The sequence below is a fragment of the Lissotriton helveticus genome, chromosome 7, assembly GCF_964261635.1.
Source record: "Lissotriton helveticus chromosome 7, aLisHel1.1, whole genome shotgun sequence".
In the NCBI taxonomy this organism is placed as follows: domain Eukaryota; kingdom Metazoa; phylum Chordata; class Amphibia; order Caudata; family Salamandridae; genus Lissotriton; species Lissotriton helveticus.
Genome location: NC_136068.1, coordinates 1353821146 through 1353840771, shown reverse-complemented (window position 1 = coordinate 1353840771; position 19626 = coordinate 1353821146). Strand labels below are relative to the sequence as shown.

General features: G+C 46.6%; 1 protein-coding gene across 2 annotated transcripts in view; it reads right to left on the bottom strand.

The window, feature by feature from the left end:
- NDEL1 (nudE neurodevelopment protein 1 like 1) overlaps positions 1–19626 on the bottom strand; it is a 337126-nt gene that overhangs the window by 65557 nt on the left and 251943 nt on the right. For both annotated transcript variants that reach the window (XM_078654658.1, XM_078654659.1), the window contains exon 8: positions 19130–19281. In XM_078654658.1, the coding sequence (XP_078510784.1) occupies positions 19130–19281 (152 nt within the window). The remainder of the gene's footprint in view (positions 1–19129; positions 19282–19626) is intronic.

Below are 19626 nucleotides of genomic sequence, written 5' to 3'. Positions count from 1 at the left end.
AGCGTATTGATGGAGGCTCCCAAGTACTGTATGCACTGGACCGGAGTCGGGACAGACTTGGACATGTTGATGTGCAACCCCTGCTTGTTCAAGAGAACGCACGTCTTCTGGAAGTGTGCTTGAGCTTCCGAGAAGGAGGAAGCCTTGATCAACCAATCGTCCAGGTACGGGTAGACAAACACCTTGTTCTTCCTCAGGTGTGCAGCTACCACTGCCATGCACTTCGAGAATGTTCTGGGCGCAGACTCCAGTCCGAATGGCAGTACTGTGTACTGATAATGATTGGCGCTGACTTGGAATCGCAGGAACTTCCTGTGTTTGTGTGCAATGGGCACATGGAAGTACACATCCTGTAGGTGTATAGCACATAGCCAGTCTCCCTGTTGCAGCTGAGGATAACTCTGATGCAACGACAGCATGCAAAACTGCTCTCTGCGAATCCACTTGTTTGCTTGTCGCAAGTCCAGAATGGGCCTGAACTCGTTCTTGTCCTTCTTGCGAACCAGAAAGAACCGGGAGTACAGACCTCTTCCTCTTTGAGACAGAGGTACGTCTTCTATCGCCCTTTTCCTTAACAGGATTTCTGCCTCCGCCTGGAGCTCACGCAGTTGAAACTGCGAGCTGACCGGTGGAATTGATGGAGGCGGGCTGGTGAACCGAAGACTGTATCCATTGCAAACAATATTCAGCACCCACTTGTCCAGAGTAATTTTTCTCCACTCTGCCAGAAAAAATTGAATGCTTCCCCCACCGGAGCGGGTAAAGGATGTAGGGGAAGTAACCGCTCAGGGTCGAGACCCAGCCGGGCCTTTGTTCGCTGTAGAGGACTGTTAGCCTCCTCTACCCTTCTGGCGCTTCTGGAAGGGCCTCCGGAACTGCTGCTGTTGTTGCTGCTGCTGTCCCGAAGCCTGTCCTCGCCCTCTGCCCTGTGCCCCGAACCGTCTCTGGAACAGGCGATAGGCCTTCTTTTCTTTGGGCTTCTCCAAGCCCACAGCCGTCAGAGTCTCGGCCTTCGCCTATGTCACAGTCTGGCAGATATCCAAAACATAATAAAATAGCAAGACCACTACCCCAAGAAAGTAGGGGCAAAGAAAGGGCGTTTCACTCAAGGCAATAGGGTCTCAAAGTATGAACAATGTTCCAGCAGGCGTCTTTGCAGATATCTACTGAGATAAATCCTCATCAAGGTGTAGGAGCTCCTAAGGGCGAAAAGCAGCATGCTTTCTAATGATCGCTTTTTCATGTGGAATGCAAGTATCCAGTTCATAACATAACAAGGCTTTTTCTAACACCATGTGCCAAGGTAATCGCTACTAAGAAAGCTGTTTTTTGTATGCAATACTCTAACATCAAGAGTGTGCAGAGATCTTTCCACCAGAGATGCAGGATTTGGGAACAAGGTTGTTAAAAGAAGGGTCAGGTTAATAGGAAACTAAAAAATGACAAAATAGAAAAGAAAACTAGTCCAAATTCCACTCCTGCTCAGTTTGTCCAGTGTTAACGGGAGGGCTCTGGACAATCTTTCCTGTAACATAGGTAGAGAAAGTTAGAGTGATGAGGCAAGGAAGCAGAGAGGAGCAACCCCCAAGGTAAGGCAGGCATACATGTGCGCTGGGGCTTTCCTTTTTGAGTTATAACTGTGGAATTTATTATCTACTGCGGTTCTGTGTTTTATCAGGCACAAACAGAAGGGTAACCCTAAACCTACTATTTTCAGGCACTATATCTAGTTTTGTGCATTTAGGTCTCTGACAATGGTTGTGGCTAGCATCCTACTGTTCCCTTTTGCTCACCCAGATGTTCATGATCATAGAGCATTAAGTGGATAAATTAAAAGAATTTTCATATTTGAGGTTTTAATATTGAGTAGTATGTCTTTAGGGTGCTTCACATACTCCAGTGACAAGCTGTATCTTATTTCATGAATCTTTTTATGTTCGGCTTTAGTTCAATATTGTAATTTGTGATCTAACATGACTTGTGAACTGTAGGGCTAAGCGGAAGGTGTACCAGTTGGGCCAGCCATAGCTTGGCCTTTGCCCAAGCTGACGAAGGTGGTGTCATTTTTTATGAATGCAAACCTAAATCTGCTCACACCCAATTTGTATGTACCTTTGATATTTTCTATATCCTTAATTATTGTAAACATTATGATAAATGCTGTACATGTCCAGGCATGTGTAATGTCCTCAACTTTCATTTCAGTCAACCTCAATGTCATGTCAAAGACCTCCCCTAAAATATAACATACACACCAAGGATTTCATCATCAAACTATAGAACTTACCTTGCCAGGAAGATGCCCTCCTTGTCATGCTAGATGCTGTTAGTCTATACACCTTGATATGAATATGCTACTTACCAGTATGCATCTGTTCTTGGCATGTAGGGCTGCTAACATTCATATCTATAGCATAGATCGCCGCCTAGTGTTGGGTCCGGATGATTGCACGTTGTTGTCCTGGAAGAGTCTTCGAAGTATCACGAGATAGGTGGCTCCTCCCCTGGACTACAGTGCGCATGGGCATCGACTCCATCCCCAGATTGTTTTTAGCAATAGTGGCAAAGATGGAGTGTAATAGCGTAAGCGATGTCCATGCTAATGGTTGAATGCAAGAAAAGTCTGCAGCCGCTACGGGCGCCGGGGAGGAGGGCGGGCGATATGAATGTTAGCAGCCCTACATGCCAAGAACAGATGCATACTGGTAAGTAGCATATTCAGTTCGAGGCATGTGGGCTGCTAAATTCATATGTATAGCATAGAATACATAGCAGTCCCTCCATTAACGGCGGCCGCCCGTGCCAGCTGCAGAAGTCTGAAAGAGTGTTTTAAGAACAGCCTGTCCTACAGCTGCCTGCTGTTTGGAATGCACATCTACACAGTAATGTTTGGTAAACGTATGTGGTGTAGACCATGTGGCTGCTCTACAAATGTCTTCCAAAGGAATGTTACCGAGGAATGCCATGGAGGCCCCCAACTTGCGTGTGGAGTGTGCCCTGGGGGGGACCGTTAAAGTGCGCTTAGCTTTCTGATAGCAAATCTGAATACACTTAACGATCCACCTGGCTATTCCTGCTTTGGAAATGGGGTTGCCTTTGTGCTGGGCTGAAAAGGCAACAAAGAGCTGTTGTGTTTTTCTAAAATCTTTTGTTCTGTCAATGTAGTACATTAATGCCCTTTTGACGTCTAGCGTATGGAGCATTCTTTCCGCCACGGTTTCTGGGTTTGGAAAGAATGCGGGCAGTTCAATGGTTTGATTGACATGAAACTGCGACACCACCTTAGGAAGAAACTTGGGGTTAGTGCGGAGCACCACCCTGTTTGAATGAATTTGGATAAATGACTCTTGTATCGTGAGCGCCTGTAGCTCACTAACACGTCTAAGAGACGTGATGGCAATGAGAAAAGCCACTTTCCATGTATGTGGAGCGAGATATATGTGTTTTTTACATATATATTTTTATATTGTTTCCGGGGTCCCGCACATGGGCGGGAATATTCAGTGCTTATGACTTTGATGAGGATCCTGGAAGAGAATTGAATCTCACATGAATGTAGAGGCTCAAAAGGTGGGCCCATCAACCTGGTGAGGACCACATTAAGGTTCCATACAGGAGCTGGCGGGGTCCTGGGAGGGATGACCCGTTTCAACCCTTCCAGGAAGGCTTTAATGGCAGGCACTCTGAAAACAGAGAGATGCTGCCTGTTTTGAAGGTAAGCCGCTATGGCGGATAAGTATATCCTAATGGAAGCATATGCTAGATTGCATTTGTAAAGATGTAACAAATAGCAGATGATGTTAGGAATGGATGCATCTAGCGGGTTGATATTGTGTTCAGTACAGTAAATGACAAACCGCTTCCATTTTGCTGCATAGCAGGCTCTGGTAGTGGGCTTTCTTGCCTCCCGTATGATGTCCATGCACTCTGGAGGCAAATCAAGGTAGCCAAACTCTAAGGCCTCAGGAGCCAGATCGCCAGATTCAGCTGTTGCGGATCTGGATGCTGAATGTCTCCATGGTTTTGCGTCAAAAGCCTGGGTGTGAGGCGCAGCCTTTGATGCGGTACCACGGAAAGTTCTAGAAACGTGGTGTACCATGGTTGGCGTGCCCATGTTGGAGCAACCAGGATGAGCGTCATTGAGTGTTGCTTTCGCTTTCTTGCCACCAGCGGAATGAGAGGTGCTGGGGGGAAAGCGTATGCAAATTTGCCTGACCAGTTCATCCATATCGCATTGCCCTGCGACTGTGGGTGAGGGAACCTGGCGGCAAAGCTTTGGCATTTTGCGTTTTCCCTTGTGGCAAACAGGTCTATCTCTGGATGACCCCACTGGTGAAAGTACGGGCGGAGTACTGATGGATGTAACTCCCACTCGTGCATCTGGTGGCTGTACCTGCTGAGCAGATCCACCATCTGATTGTCTTTGCCCGGGAGGTGTTCCGCCATGAGGAAGATGTTCCTCTGAATGGCCCACTTCCACATGCTCTGAGCCAGATGAGACAACTGTGGAGAGTGTGTACCTCCCTGCTTTTGGATGCAATACATAGCCGTCATGTTGTCCGTCCTGATCAACACGACCTTGTTGCACAGATGTACTTTGAAGGACTTGAGTGCCATGAAGATTGCCATCAGTTCTAGGTAGTTGATGTGCATCTTCTGTTGCTGCGTTGTCCATAGTCCCTGCACCGTGTAGTGGAGCACATGAGCTCCCCATCCCTGGAGAGATGCGTCCGTCGTCAAGATAATCTGTGGCACAGGCTCTCGGAACGGTCGGCCCTTGCAAAGGTTGTGTGGATTCCACCAATGCAGAGAGTTGTATGCCCGACCGGTCACCAACACTAGGTTTTTCAACTGTCCTTGAGCCTGAGTCCACTGATGTGCCAAGCATTCCTGGAGCGGACGCATATGCAACCGTGCGTGCGGGACTATGAAGATGCAGGAGGCCATCATGCCTATCAACTGCATGAACACTCTCGCTGGAAGGGAGTGTTGCGGTCTGAACCTCTGGATGAGCGACTGGATGTTGTCGATTCTCGCCGGGTTCAGATGAGCTGTGGCAGCCAGCGTATTTATCGTTGCGCCCAAGTACTGCCGCACATGGGCTGGCTGAAGGTGCGACTTTGGATAGTTTAGAGAAAATCCCAGACTGTGAAGGAGGTGAATGGTGTGGGACATGTCTGCGGCGCACTGTTGTGCAGACTTGGCTTGAACGAGCCAGTCGTCCAGGTAAGGGTAGACATGTATGTTCTGTCTCCTGAGGTGCGCCGCCACTGTCGCCAGACATTTTGTGAACACTCTGGGGGCAGTGGTCACTCCGAAGGGTAGGACCTTGAATTGGTAATGCCTGTTTTGGATGGTGAACCTGAGATATTTCCTGTGGGATGGATGCAGTAGTATGTGAAAGTAAGCATCCTTGAGGTCCAAGGTTGCTAGTAAGTCTCCCTGGTTTAGCAATGGAAGAACCTGCTGCAGTGTCAACATGTGGAAGTGTTCTGAAAGAATGTACTGGTTCAGAGGCCTGAGGTCCAGAATGGGTCTGAGTGAGCCGTCCTTCTTTGGGATTAAGAAGTACAGGGAATACACCCCTGTGCCTTCTTCCTCCACTGGCACGAGCTCTATTGCGCATTTTTGCAGCATGACGAGTACCTCCTGCTGCTTTAAGTGCAAATGCTCTGCTGACATAGGACGGCGCTTTGGTGGTATGTTGGGTGGAGTGGACGTTAACTCCAAACAATAGCCGTACTGGATAAGTTTCCTTACCCACCTGTCTGTGGTGATGGACTTCCAGACCGGCAGGAACTGTTGGAGTCTCCCCCCGACAGGAGTTGAATGGTCGGGGGGAAGTGACAGGAAGTCACTGTTTGTTAGTGGCGGAGGAACGGGAGCTGTTGTTGCCTCTGCCTCTGCCCTTGGCGCTGTTTCCCCAGTAACCTCCTCTACCCTGCTTGGGGTACGAGGATTGCGCCCCACCTTTATTGAATGGCGTTTGCTGTGCCAAGTGTCCTCTGGCAACCCCTCGATTGCCTGAGCGACGAAAAGTGTTCCCTCTGAATTGCTGAAACTGGAGAGCACCCATGGATTTGGCCGTCTCAGTATCTTTTTTGATTTTTTCGAGGGTGGTGTCAACCTCCGGGCCGAATAACCTGTCTGGATTAACGGGCTGGTTCAGGATAGTAGTCTGTATCTCTGGCTTGAACCCTGAGATGCGGAGCCATGCTTGACGCCTCAACATCACGCTAGTGTTGATTGCTCTCGCTGCCGTGTCCGCAACGTCGAGCGCACATTTTATCGCAGCGTTGGAGATGAGCTTGCCCTCTTGTATAAGCATCTCAGCTCCCTCTTTAAACTGGTCTGGAAGGTGTTGCAACAGTTGTTCCAGGGTGTCATAGTGTGCCCTATCGTATCTGGCCAACAGTGCCTGCGTGTTTGAGATGCGCCAGATGTTGGATGCCTGAGCTGCCACCCTCTTCCCCGATGCCTCCAGCACTTTTGACTCTTTGTCCGGGGGAGGAGCTTCACCCGTTGTTTGGGAGTTCGCCCTTTTGCGGGCATTGGAGACTACCAAAGAGTCCAAAGGCAACTGGCCACGTATGTAAGTTGGGTCGCCAGGTGCGGGTCTGTATTTCTTCTCTATTCTGGGGTTGACAACCCTCGCTCTCGTGGGTTCTTTGAAGATGTCTGCGTCATGCTTAAGGACCCCTTTCAGCATAGGAAGAGTTTTCACAGTTTTTTCTGCAGCAGAGAAAGTGTCAAATAGAAATTCAACGTCCACAGGGTCAGCATGCATTTCCACTTTATGGTTTGTAGCTGCCCTTTCAATCAAGGCATTAAATGCCGCTGAATCCTCAGTGGGAGACGTTTTCACACTATAAACCTGAGGGTCATGGACAGCCTGCTGGTCCCCTTGATCACCAGTGTCCATCCACAAGTCCTGTTGCTCATCAGGATCTGTGTGTGCAGGAAAATTATACTCCTCATCTTGCTCACCCTCATCTCCATCTGAGCAAGTGGGTGAAGGTGTTGCACTCCTCCTAGGTGGTGGAAGAATGTGTTCAACCAGTACTGGTGTCTCTGGTGCTGGTTTTTTCCGCTTCAGAGGAATTACAAACGACTCCAGAGGCTGCGAGGTAATTTTCCGCTTGTAGAGCGTGAGTTTTCCTGTGTCGGCGTCGATGAAATGCACCGACTGCTCCTCTAGTACAGGTTGTCGATGACCTAAACTTCCACTCGGGTGAGTTTGCCTCGACACTTCAGAGTCCTTGGGCACCAACCGTGGTGCAAAGGCCTTCGGCGCCACCTTAGGCGGTAGAGTGTAGAGGATTGGCATTGAAGTCTTCTTTGGCGGGGCCATCGGCTTTGGTGCCGAAGGCGCATTCGGCTCCGACGCCTTGTCCCGTATCCGCTTGAGGGAGTCCGAGACCTGCTTCGTAAAGGAAGCGGATGGTTTCGTCGACCCGACCGATGACCTCGGTCCACCCTTAGGGGAAGATCCGAGTGTCGACGACTTCTGTTTGTCCGCCTGAGGCGCAGGCGTTTCTTCGACAACTACGCTTCGATCACCTTCCACGGCCGCAGGCGTCGACGCCGACGGCTTCGGATCGGCAGCCTTTGCCTTTTGCGACGGCACTCCAGACTTCGGCTCGGTGCCCTTTGCCGACTTCGTCTCGACGGCCCTCTTGCCTTTTGGCTCGGTAGCCTTGCCCGCTGTAGGCTCGACAGTCTTCTTTGACTTCGACTCGACCACTTTGGTCGACACCTGTTCGACGACCTTCTTCGAGCTTGGCTCCTTGACCACTTTCGGCACCTTTGCCTGCTCGACAGCCTTTTTAGACTTTGAGTCCTCCGAAGACGACGGCGTCGATGGGGGAGCAGACGTCTTCCGTTTCGATGGCGCGTCGTCCATCTTTGTTTTCGTCGACACCGACGGTTTCAGTTTCGGTTTTGTTAATGGCGGCTCCGCTGAGGTGTCCGTAGCCGGGCCGGAAGGCGGGGCCGTGGATCGAGGTGTAAGGTCTTGGGTAAGGCCGCGTGGCGATCCCGTGACCTGAGCCATTGTAAGAGTACGAACGGGGCATAGCTCTTCCTCCGAGCTATCTTCCATGGCCCCATATGCTTTGTCGTCGTCCCCTACCTCATCGACGTTTTCTTCTAGGTCTTGGCCTTCGACGTCCGCTCCGTAGTCGTGCTCTACCTCCGCCGATGTAGGTGAAATCTGCAGTTGAAGCTCTTGCTCGTCTGCTTCGGGGTCTACGAAGATGTCCACCGGTGCCGGGGCCGACCGCTGGGCCTCGAGGCGCGCCACGCGCCGAAGCTTGATCGTTATCTTTGATCTAAATCTCGAACAGGCCATACAGTTGGCCTCGTCGTGGTCCGGCGACAGGCACTTGTTGCACACCGGGTGTACGTCGATGTGTGGGTACTTAGAACCACACACGGGACAGTTCTTGAACGGACTCCGTTCCATGCCGTCGAAAGTCTTGCTGCGTCAACTGGGCCTCGAGCACCGAAGAGTCACCCGACTCCTCGGAAATCCGACTCGACGGGTTGGAGTATACACGAGACCGAACGCGAACAAAACCGACGGGGTAAACGAAGGCCTTTTGGCCTTGAAAAAGGAGTTATATATCGATTCCGAACAGGAGATGTCGAAATCACATCCGAACCCAATGGCGGAAAAAAACAATCTGGGGATGGAGTCGATGCCCATGCGCACTGTAGTCCAGGGGAGGAGCCACCTATCTCGTGATACTTCAAAGACTCTTCCAGGACAACAACGTGCAATCATCCGGACCCAACACTAGGCGGCGATCTATGCTATAGATATCAATTTAGCAGCCCACATGCCTCGAACTCACTGTACTGTAGACTACCTCCACCTCTCTCCCATGCCTGGTCTGCTCGTGCACCAAGAAGAATACATACACCCCCACTAATCCCGACTGTTTCAATTTCAATGATGCAGCAGGTGTAGTGAGGAACCTAGAGACCCAATGGGGTCCAAAGAATATTTATTGCTGTTTTTTACCACTTCAACAGTCAGGAGGTCCAAAGATCTTAACTGCCTAGGGTACCCTTACTACTCCAATAACGACTGTCCCCCAGCCTAACCAAGGTCAAGCACAGAGAAATGTTTCCAACATTCCATCCTCCTCTAACACTGACACCCTGTATCAAGAGCAGCTACTATCCCAATGTGTCCTCGGCACAGCACAGATATCCTCCTACAACCAGTTTGTTTTTGCCTCTACATAGAGAGCTTGTATATCATCTCCTCCAGCACACCCCCTAACCATATACCTTTGCTAGTCCCTCAGCCCATCACTCCTGTGCTTCTGTGAATGCCTATAAATGGCATTTTACTGCTGCCAATGTTACAAAAGCCACACACTTCTTGTAGGTCTGTGTTTGAAGAGAGAAGAGCACCTGTGCAGAGAGGTGAGGCAAATTAGAAAGCGCTGAACAAGAATTATGTTGTTACTCACGCAGTGCGTATTGCAACATAGATGGATAGCAAAGGAGTGCTGTACATTGGGAATGTGCAGTGAGCATGCTTACTGAGACTTACAAGATCTACACATAAAAAGAGGAGCAGTGTAGCTTTCTAAAAATGTATCTATAGAACGAACAGTCTTGCTTCAGAACACTATTCACATTGAGTGTAGAGAGTAGCTTTGAAGAGCTCTAAATCGCAGATGTATAGTGTGGTTTTCAAAGTGTTATACAAAGCCAGTGCATTGTCAGGCCTTGAAGTGCTACATATTGCAAAAGTCTAGTGAGACTTCAAAGTTCTGGACTTTGGAGCACTGCTCGCACTAGATGTGTGCTTAGGTTGTGCTTCAAACTTTCCATTTGAGGAGACTTAATTTTTAGATCTGGTTAGGCACAGCTTTAGATTGGTAGCAAAATAACTTTCTCACCCTTTCTGCCACTCTCTTGTTAAGATAACTTAATTGACTGACAGGTTCAGACAGCTGGTCCTTGGACTGAGGGGTGCATGTTAGGCTGGACAGGTGCCTTGCTGTGACCAGTCTGACTTGCGCTCCTGAACCCCCCTCTTCTACCTGCACAATGTTAGGAGCCAGGGGATTACAGCCACAGCCTCAAGTCTTCTAAAGAGCGCTGGGTTTGCCTGACGGAGCCAATGCTTGCGCTTCTCTCACGCTGTTAAAGAAATGGAGCAGCGTCTAGATCGGCTCAGGAGACGCGGGGGTGAGACCGGAGGGTTGAGCTGTACAAGGAAGCATGGTCAGGTCACAAGGTCCCTTACTCATGCCTGGAGGAAGCTCACGTGTCAGTTCTCAGCATACGTTCAGGTAAGAAAAGTGCTTTGACAGCTGTCGTTTCCGCAGGAAACAGCAGGGATTGCTTAAATTGCGAAGTACTTTTGAAAAAAATCAGATTCTGTAAGAACGGTCATTGGTAAAAGTGTCTGATGTGATTGACATTCAACAAGGGAGAAAATTCCACATTTTGAATCTGAATGGCCACGTATGAACCTGTGAGGGCATCTAAACCGGCTTGCCAGAGGATGCAACACAGGAGAGACTGGGGCAGCATAAGAGATGGGGGACTGGAGGCCTGCTGCCCCTCCTATAGAAACTGCTTTCAGCTGATGCCACTGGCCATGAAAGGGCTGGGTCGGTTGCATTAAAACAGGATAGGAAGACTGACATTATCTAAAAGCTAACTCCATGGTGTAGCCCTAAACTTCCTGCATTGCTGTAGAAATTTCTTGGCTGACAAGAACAGTCCCAAGTAATGACGTGTGCCACGACGTGTCTTAATAGTTCTAGCTCAAAATCTGTATTTTCACTGAATAGTCTGAATCCATTAAAGGATGCTTGGGCAACCCCTGAAATCCAGATGCTGCATAAGTACAACACTGGTGCCAATAGCTCTGCCTATCCAGGCAAGCACTGAGCACATACTGCACAGGATCCTTCGGTAACACATTAGCTGGTAGTACCAGGATCTAGCCACAGATTCTTTACTTTAGAATCCTGCCCAGGTGCGTGATTGGATCCAGAAATGTTTTCCATGGCACGTCCGCACGTCCGTAGAGGGCATTGCACGACTCTGTATCGACGTTGTCCATATAACTCAATCACCGACGTCTGCTCTCGAAAAAGAGAAACCACATATTGAAACTGCCTATTTAAACACTGTGCTAAAATAAAAGACACTTGTGTCAAATAATCACTGGATTTTGATTTTATTTATTTTTCTTTCAGGATTTGAATGACCATAATAAAACCTTTGAGACAAAAGATGATTCAGACTCTACCAGATAATTTGTTACTGAAGGTAAGTAACTTGTTCAACTTGTTCTAGCTGCAGATTCCTCACTTTAGAATCAAATGCCAAAGCCATGCCATCTCCGGAGCAGGTCTGCGAACTGAGACCATGAAAGTCTCTAACTAGAACCAACCCGGTCCAGAATAGGAGAAAAAGACCAGATATTTGTAATAATTTAGGGGAGCAATAACATACTCTACCACATAAAACACCCATGGGCGGAACTACAGGTAAGTAAAGTCATAATACTTTCAAACCATGGGAATAAAATACCCAGTATGAGACAACTGTGTCGGAAACCATCAACAGAAGTATACAACTTTTCCCACCCCTTATAGTATTCAAACCCATGAATTATCACTCCACAATAAAAGTGGACAGGACCACAGTAACAAAAGTCATAAAAACAGTAAACGCCTGGGGAGAACATTACCCCTGGCAATAAGACAATATTGCCAAATGACCCACTGCCTATAAGACTCTTAAAAAAGATGAACCAGGAGCTTGAAAAGATCCAGCACATTTGCTCCTTGTAACAATCATCTAATCATAGACAGGGTTGTACAGTTCCTCTAGGAAAAAGGGGGACGTTGTAGTGTTCCAGATTAAAGAAGTAGGCTCTAATAGGAGCAAGTGCCCTCACACACTCAGAGAGGTGTCATGCTTCATCATTTAAGTATTCTCCTCGTCGGGCCAATGTTACAATGCCCGACATGCAGCCAATGGGGGCCTGTCAGCCATTGCAATAGGAAAACAATCTCTTTCCAAAAGCACCAATACTTTCAGATTCTCTATCTGAAGATTGAATGGAAGGGAACTCAGATTGATCTTACTTGTCGATACCTGAACTTTCGGTCATTTGAGTGTAGTAAGTCTGGATCACTGGCAGTTAGTCAACGCTGCCTAGCCAAACGCGAGTCTGACCAGAAGGCATGAGCATGGCTTGGACCAAGTCACCATCAGGGCTTCACTGAAGAGCAGCAATAGCTCCGATAAAGTTGGCCCTGGTTGAGGAATCTTGGTCCATACACTGGTCCTGGTCTAAATACTGGTCAATTGCAAGTTAAGGGCATCATGTGGCCTCTGATACACCACCCGTAAATGAGGCACTTAATTCTATGGAGGGTCCAGGTGGCGAGTCTAGATCTGGAGATGTGTATAGCCCCCTGGCTTTTTGGAGGTAAAATACAAGTCAACATTATAATGGGGGGAGGGGGGCAGGGTGGGGGGGGGGAGAGAGTACATTCCTCCTCCCCCCCAGCATCATCAGTGTCCTGAGGGACATGCTGCATAAGAATAAGATCAGAAGAGAGCCTCAAAACTCTGACAATACTTATGTTGAGGTAGAGGTCTTTGATTAGAGGCTGGTTGCATTAAAAACGGTAGCATTTTTTGTGATCTTGGAGTGTGATATGAGCATGGAGGGGAATGATGCTAGTTCAGGGTCCGAGATAGACACCGGAAGCAGATACTAGGTCTGGATCAGTGCCACCACAGACGGAACCTGCATGGCAAGGTCCAGCACCAGTATAGATGTCAATATCAGAATCAGTGAGGGCCCGGTAGCAGGTCCTTTGGGTAAAGAGAAGGCGGATCCACCAGCAGTATGACTGCAAACACCCTGTGCCTATTCGGGGCTTAAAAGCCCACCAGAGAGTGTGAAAATTACACTAAAGATCTGATGCATGGCCTCTGGGTGTGCCACTATCCTTATCTGGCTTGAAGACGGCATAGCACATTTGGGGTACTCTAGGACCAATTGCAAAATCAGGTTGGATGTGGTTGTCAACAAATGAGCATAACCTTTTCTTGCCACCCTTGCGCCTTCTTGCTAGAAATCGAGTGGAGGGAAGGCTCAAGTCCACTGGGCTTCTTGTGCTTGTGTAGACACTTGACTCACCGGAACACTACGACCGCAAAATGGAGCTTTTGCAGAGGCCTCTTGACAGAATCTGCAACCAAGCCGGCGACTTGGAGCAAGAGCAGGATCCGAGCTTCCACTGCAACCTCTTCTTATGTTCTTCGACTTTGTACTGTGCCTCCCGAATCATCTTTGGGTTCGTAAGGGTATACTTCTCATACAATTTGGGTGTTGTGGCCAGAGCCCAGGCACCACAAACGCATCTTGTCTGGGTCTGTGACAGACATTTGCTACTTGCAGGCTCCGCACAGCTTGAATCTTATCATTTTCTGTGGTGACATATTTCCCTAGCACAGTCATAGAAAGTTAGAAATGGAGGAAGACCAACAAAGTTGGAAGCGGCCCTCTAGATCCAAAAGGCGTGGAAAGAAAGGAGTCTACCTTAACGTTCAGGGATGGCACTTACATGAGGCTCCGCTCTGTCACTTACAAGCACAGAAGCCTCCGCAGAGCTACACAATGCCACCTACTGTCAAGTGGGAGCACTGATACAAAAACCTCCTGAGCAATTCTAAAGGTGAGGAGCCTATGGTTAGCAGTACCCATCAGAAAATGTGTGTGCAATTTCTTTTTGTTTGTCTGTGTGCAAAACAGTAAGTGAATAAGAGTGGATTTGTGAGAGTATCTGTGAGTGTCTTTGTGCATGCTTCTCATTATAGCGAAGGTTCATGTGAGATGCTGTTTTAATTCTGGTATTAGACAACGTAAGCATAGCACATCAGAAAATAGCCACTACATGCTCTCAAAAGCAATAACTGGATAGGCTCCATCTGGGGCAGCAGCATTTTCCATTTGCCATGGTGAGTGTTGACCAGTGGAAAAGAGCCATTTGGCACGGTTCTAATTTGCAATCTCTACACATCCGATTAGTGGCTCAGAAAATTAACCCCATTGAAGAAGCAACTAAAATTCATTATTTTATGTTTATGTTTGGCATTTATAAAGCGCAGCGTATACCCGCGGGAGTCTTGGCGCTGAAATGTTTGCATGATTGTTATTCAGTACGGCTTACGGTGTCCAAGGTAATTTAGAGGAGCAGCTATTGGTTAAACAACCAGGTCTTTAGTTTCTTGCGAAACTGCAGGAGGGACGAGCTTAATCCAATATCTTGCGGCAAGGTGTTTCATAGTTTGGGTGCGGCTGTCAAAAAGCGACGGTCGCCCCAAGATACTGTTTTGGACCTAGGGATCGTTAGTTGGTTGAGATTAGAGGACCGAAGCTGTCTAGGTGGGACATGTCGAACCAACTGGTCCTTTAAAAATTGGGGACCTTTATTGTTTAAGGACTTGTAGACTAAACATAAGGATTTGAATTTAATCCTATTCTGGATGGTCAACCAGTGTAGTTCTTTTATTGTTCCTGATATGGCCGTAAATTTTGGAAGTCCCGAAAGTAGACGTGCTGCAGCGTTTTGTATCGACTGCAGCTTTTTTAGAACCCTGACCTGAGTGTTTAAAAATAAACCATTGCAATAATCAAGTGCCGAAAGGACCAGGGAGCTAACCAGAGTTTTGGTGGCAGCTGCTGGTAGAAACTGACTTATTTCCCTGATCATGCGTAGCTTGTAGTGAGCTGTTGATGCCACTTTATTCACATGGTCCATAAAAATGAGACCGTCGTCAAAAGTGACTCCTAAATTTCTGACCTTAGCTACTGGTGTTGGGGGTGCTCCGAGAGTAGACGGCCACCAGACTGAGGACCAATGTGGTTGGAGTGGTCCGAAAATGACCACCTCGGTTTTTTCCGAGTTGAGTTTTAGGCTGTTTATCGCCATCCACTCTTCTATGGCCAGCATTCCATCTTGAAAGCGTTTGGCCACCTCCAGACCATCGCCTTTAATGGCTAGTACCAATTGCGTGTCATCTGCATATGAAGTTAGGCTCATCCCATGGCTTTTGATGACACTAGCAAGGTCCGACACATAGATATTAAATAGTGTCGGACTTAGGGATGAGCGTTGAGGAACTCCACACGGCAGAGACAACTGAGCAGATTGGTATGTCCCCAAGGCGACAGCCTGGGTTCTGTCCTTAAGGAATGAGGCGAGCAGTTTTATTGCCGTTTGCCCAATGTCCATTTTACCGGCACGGTCGATCAAGATCTTATGATCGACCGTGTCGAAGGCCACGGACAAATCCAGCAATACCAGGAGTGCTGTCCCACCCTGGTCTCGAATTGCTCGCACATCATCTGCCGCCTTAATTAAGGCGGTTTCAGTCCCATGATATTTCCGGAATCCGAACTGTGTGTCATCAAGCAGTCTGTGATTCTCAATGTACTCCGACAGTTGTGAATTCATAGCCTTTTCGACCACTTTTGCTATGAAGGGGAGGCTGGCTATGGGCCTGTAATTCTTCAATTCTGTTTTGTCGAGGCCAGGTTTCTTTAAGAGGGGTTTCAGGAGTGTCTTTTTTAAAACAGTGGGATAAGTTCCTGAACTTAAGATGGAGTTGGATACATGAGTAATTATTGGTATTAAGACATCCACTACAGGAAGAAGCACAGATAAAGGGCAGGGATCTAATGCAGATCCTGTTTTAATTGAAGTGACAATGGTTTTTACATGATCGTCAGTTAAAGGATTGAAGCTATCAAAGAGGGTGGTATATTCACTGGAAAGCGTAAGGTTAATTATGGTAGACTTGGACGTAAAAGTCTGATATATGTCATCTACTTTGGAAAAAAAGAAGCTAGCAAGCTCATCGCACATTGTTTGAGATGGGGGTGGGATGAGGTCGGGGAGGTTGCCTGACAATGTTTTAGTTATTTCGTATAGTTTTTTACTGGAATGTTGTGCTTGCTCAATCTGGGCAAACACTATGTCTGATTTAGTAGGTATTTAAGGTTCTATCTTTCCATGGGGGTTTCAATACTCAAACAGCATGATCCGTTTCACCTACTGTATGGCGTTTTAGGATCAGAGCGAATGTTCTCGATTTAAGCCCTTATATAGGTACAATTCACATTGCCCTAATATAGGCATAGAAATCATATCCATATTTAGACATAGTCCATGCAGTCCAAATACATGCATGGCTACTTCCACCCGTACCAAAACGTCACAACGATTTCTTGGAAAATAGGCTTAAGCAGTCAGGGACCTCCCCTTGCTTGAATATTGATTTGTCCAAGAACTCATGGAGTTTACAAATAACTACTATTCCCTTGGGGTTCTTTACTGACGTTATTATGCACAACTTTACGTCAAACTAGGCACCTTCAAGGTATAAATATACCTTCACTTGCTCTAGCAAGACACGGTGGTTCGGAGCAGTTCGACTATCTACTTGCCCGACGCAGTTCGCTACAGCAAGTGCCGTAGTAAGCAGACCCTCCAGCTGACGCACCGATCGAGAAGCTGTCCTTTCTCTCGCTGAGAATCCAGCACCAGTGTTTCCAAGCTCCCCTCACGGGGTGTTGGGAAATCAAGTCCCGAGACAGAGATATCAGACCTCCTTCATTCTAAACTAAGGTATGGAGCTGATTAGAACCTAAGAGAAATCTTGGATAGATTCTTGGCAAATAAAACTAAACCCATGCTACACACCTACTTCCTCCCTCCAGCGTACTAGACTTTGGTTAGGTACATTAAGGTAGGCGTATTTTAGAGAGCACCAGTTGAGTATTTTAGCCTATGTATTTATGTATGTATTTTTTTTATGGCTTAGAAACCATACAATGCTTCTACAGTATTATTTCATAATACTATTCTCACTGTACGCATTATACTTTGCAGCCTGCATTACGATTGTAGCAGTTCACTTTACTTGCAAGAGAAAGAAAACTGTTCAATAAAAACCTTTTATTGAAAACGCCCGTCTCTTTATTTCTCTGCACCTCTGTTGAAACAAAGCATGCACGATTGACTGAGTGAAATATTTATCTATGGTTTCCGCGACTCTAGAGATACATTTCTTATTCTTGGGAAACAAAGTTGTCATGTTTATGCGGTTGTCAGAAACTAATCCCTTCTTGTGTATTCGAGAAAGTTTCTAGTGATCCCTGAGCTAGCTGGCACTCACTATTAAGTCTAATATATTCAATAGAGACCTAGTCGACCTCAGTCCTACGTCTAATCTATAGGATATATTATTCCAATGCGCAGAGCCTATTGGGAATATAGAAACTACACTACACTATAATTAGGGTTCAAGAAATGTGAGGCCTTTCCACCTTTACAGAAACTTGCAGCGACTATTAGGCAGATTGTCAGTTGAAGTTATTTGTACACAGAAAACAAAGTGGGCAACAGATGGTATTCTCGAAAATGGTTTAAGTGACATATTAACTTGGGTGTGTCAGAATGAACACCAGAATCAAACAGAAAACATCCTATCTGTATATTACCAATAGATAAGATGCTGAAATTCCAACTTTTAGAGAGTGACATTTCAGATATAACATGGCAGACAGATTGAAACAGTGAGATCTAATTACAAAGTAACATGTGGCAAGAATGACAGCACCAAACCCATTTGTCTAAGGAGAGATGGCTATATCACAAAGAACACTGGGGTTTTGACAGAATCGCCAACGTGGAGGAACAGGATCTCATTTTAAGTGAGACCTTACTTCAAAGTTTCACAGACACAAAATTCAACATATAAACACTAAGAGTTCAAAGCTATGGAATTCAAACGAGACCTATTGGTTTTGTCAATTTTTTATTTTATTTTTTAAAACATGTTGCACAGTGCAACATGGCTTCAAGTAGATTTTTTTCCCTATGATGCAGCCCGCATTGACCGCATCATAGCACTTTTTTATCCCCATGTAAGACATGTTGGACAGCAGCTCAGGCTAGGAGGTATTTAACCAACATGAGAAAGGAGGGCAACAAACAGATAGCAGGGACTGTGGAGGTAAAAGGACAGCAGGGGGCTTGTGGGAGGAACGGGCAAGTGGAGGGAAAACTGACAGCTGGGGGTTGGGAAGAAACGGACAGCAAAGATGTGGGGGAAAAATTGACAGCAAGGAGGTGGGGGGAAAACGGATGGCGGAGGGAATGGACAGCGGTGGAGGAGGAACAGACAGCAGGAGATGGTCGGCAGGGAGGGGGAGGAATGGTCAGCAAGGTGGTGGTGGGAGAACAGATGGCAGAGGTGGGGTTGGAGTAAATGGACGGCAAGGGCGGGGAGTGAGGAGACTGTACAGTGCTATGGACTCTAATAGAGTGCACTAGTCAAAGGTTTATTAAATAAAAAAATATATATTAAAAAAGTACCTGTAGAAGCATGCAGCCAGTGGAAGCACACTGGCCGCAAACAGGAAGCTGTGCTGCATCCATGCTCCACGGGAGGGACAGTAGCCACAAGAAGAATGCAGGAGGAGGTGAGCAGTTGGCAGGAGGCGTGATCAGTAAGCAGCAAGGAAGTGGAAGCCAACCAGTGGAAAGTTTTGTCATGTAATGAGTGGGCTCTAAGCCCTTTTAACCTTTTTTTTAAAAAAAAAAAGCTTTCTCCGACACCGCATGCGCGCTTTAGGTGAAACCTATAAATGCCTTTAAATATTTTGCCTTATTTAACAATGATGTCCAACATTTAGCTTAAGGTGTGAAACGTTTACGGAAATGGTAGTCACAGGACTTCAGCGTGTCAAGATTAGAAAGCTCAGGCAATCAGATGTTCTCTATAATTGTTACTCTTAACTGCTTAAGAAAGATTGTCCAGGGCTGAACTTGAGCTATATTATCAAATGTATTCCAGGATGAAATAATTCCAAACTGGATTCTCCATAAGACAAGAATTGTAGATGTATGAACTTTCAAGAAAAACAGTACACTAACATTGGGGAGTTTTACTTGCTCCAACAGCATGTCAATAAATCCTCATAATTTGGAACCCATCAACTGTTTAGGAACTGTGTTTGTACTCATAAAATCTTCAAAAAAGTAAATAATAGAAGAAAACCTACCCTTTGTCGTAGAAAGATGTGTGTCCTGAATGGGAGTATTTTGTGCAGCTGCTGTTCAATAAGCTGTTGTTTACATTTGTTGGTACATACGACTTCCGAGATGCCTGGTCCTTTGCAAAATTTCTGCAAGCAGCTAATTTGGATTCTAAGGCCTAAGGGAAAAAACAAAGGAGAAACTGAAAACATTTCAACTTATCAGAACATTAAAAAACTGCTTTTGAAATTAGTATTTTTTAAAGAGCGATCTAGATTCTGCTTTATTTAGTTTTAATACAAACTACACTAAACGGTAGACAAGTCAAGTTAGAAATACATTAATTATTTCTATCATGGTCCTAGCCAATTGGGCAGCACAGTAACAATAAAGGAAAGGTACAAAAATAATGATAAAGAAATAGACCTGAGCGAGAGTTAGCTCGCCAGTCTCAAGAAGTGAGCTTTTAGAATCTTTCCAAATGCCAGGAGATCAGGATACAGTCTGAAGGGTTTTGGAATCA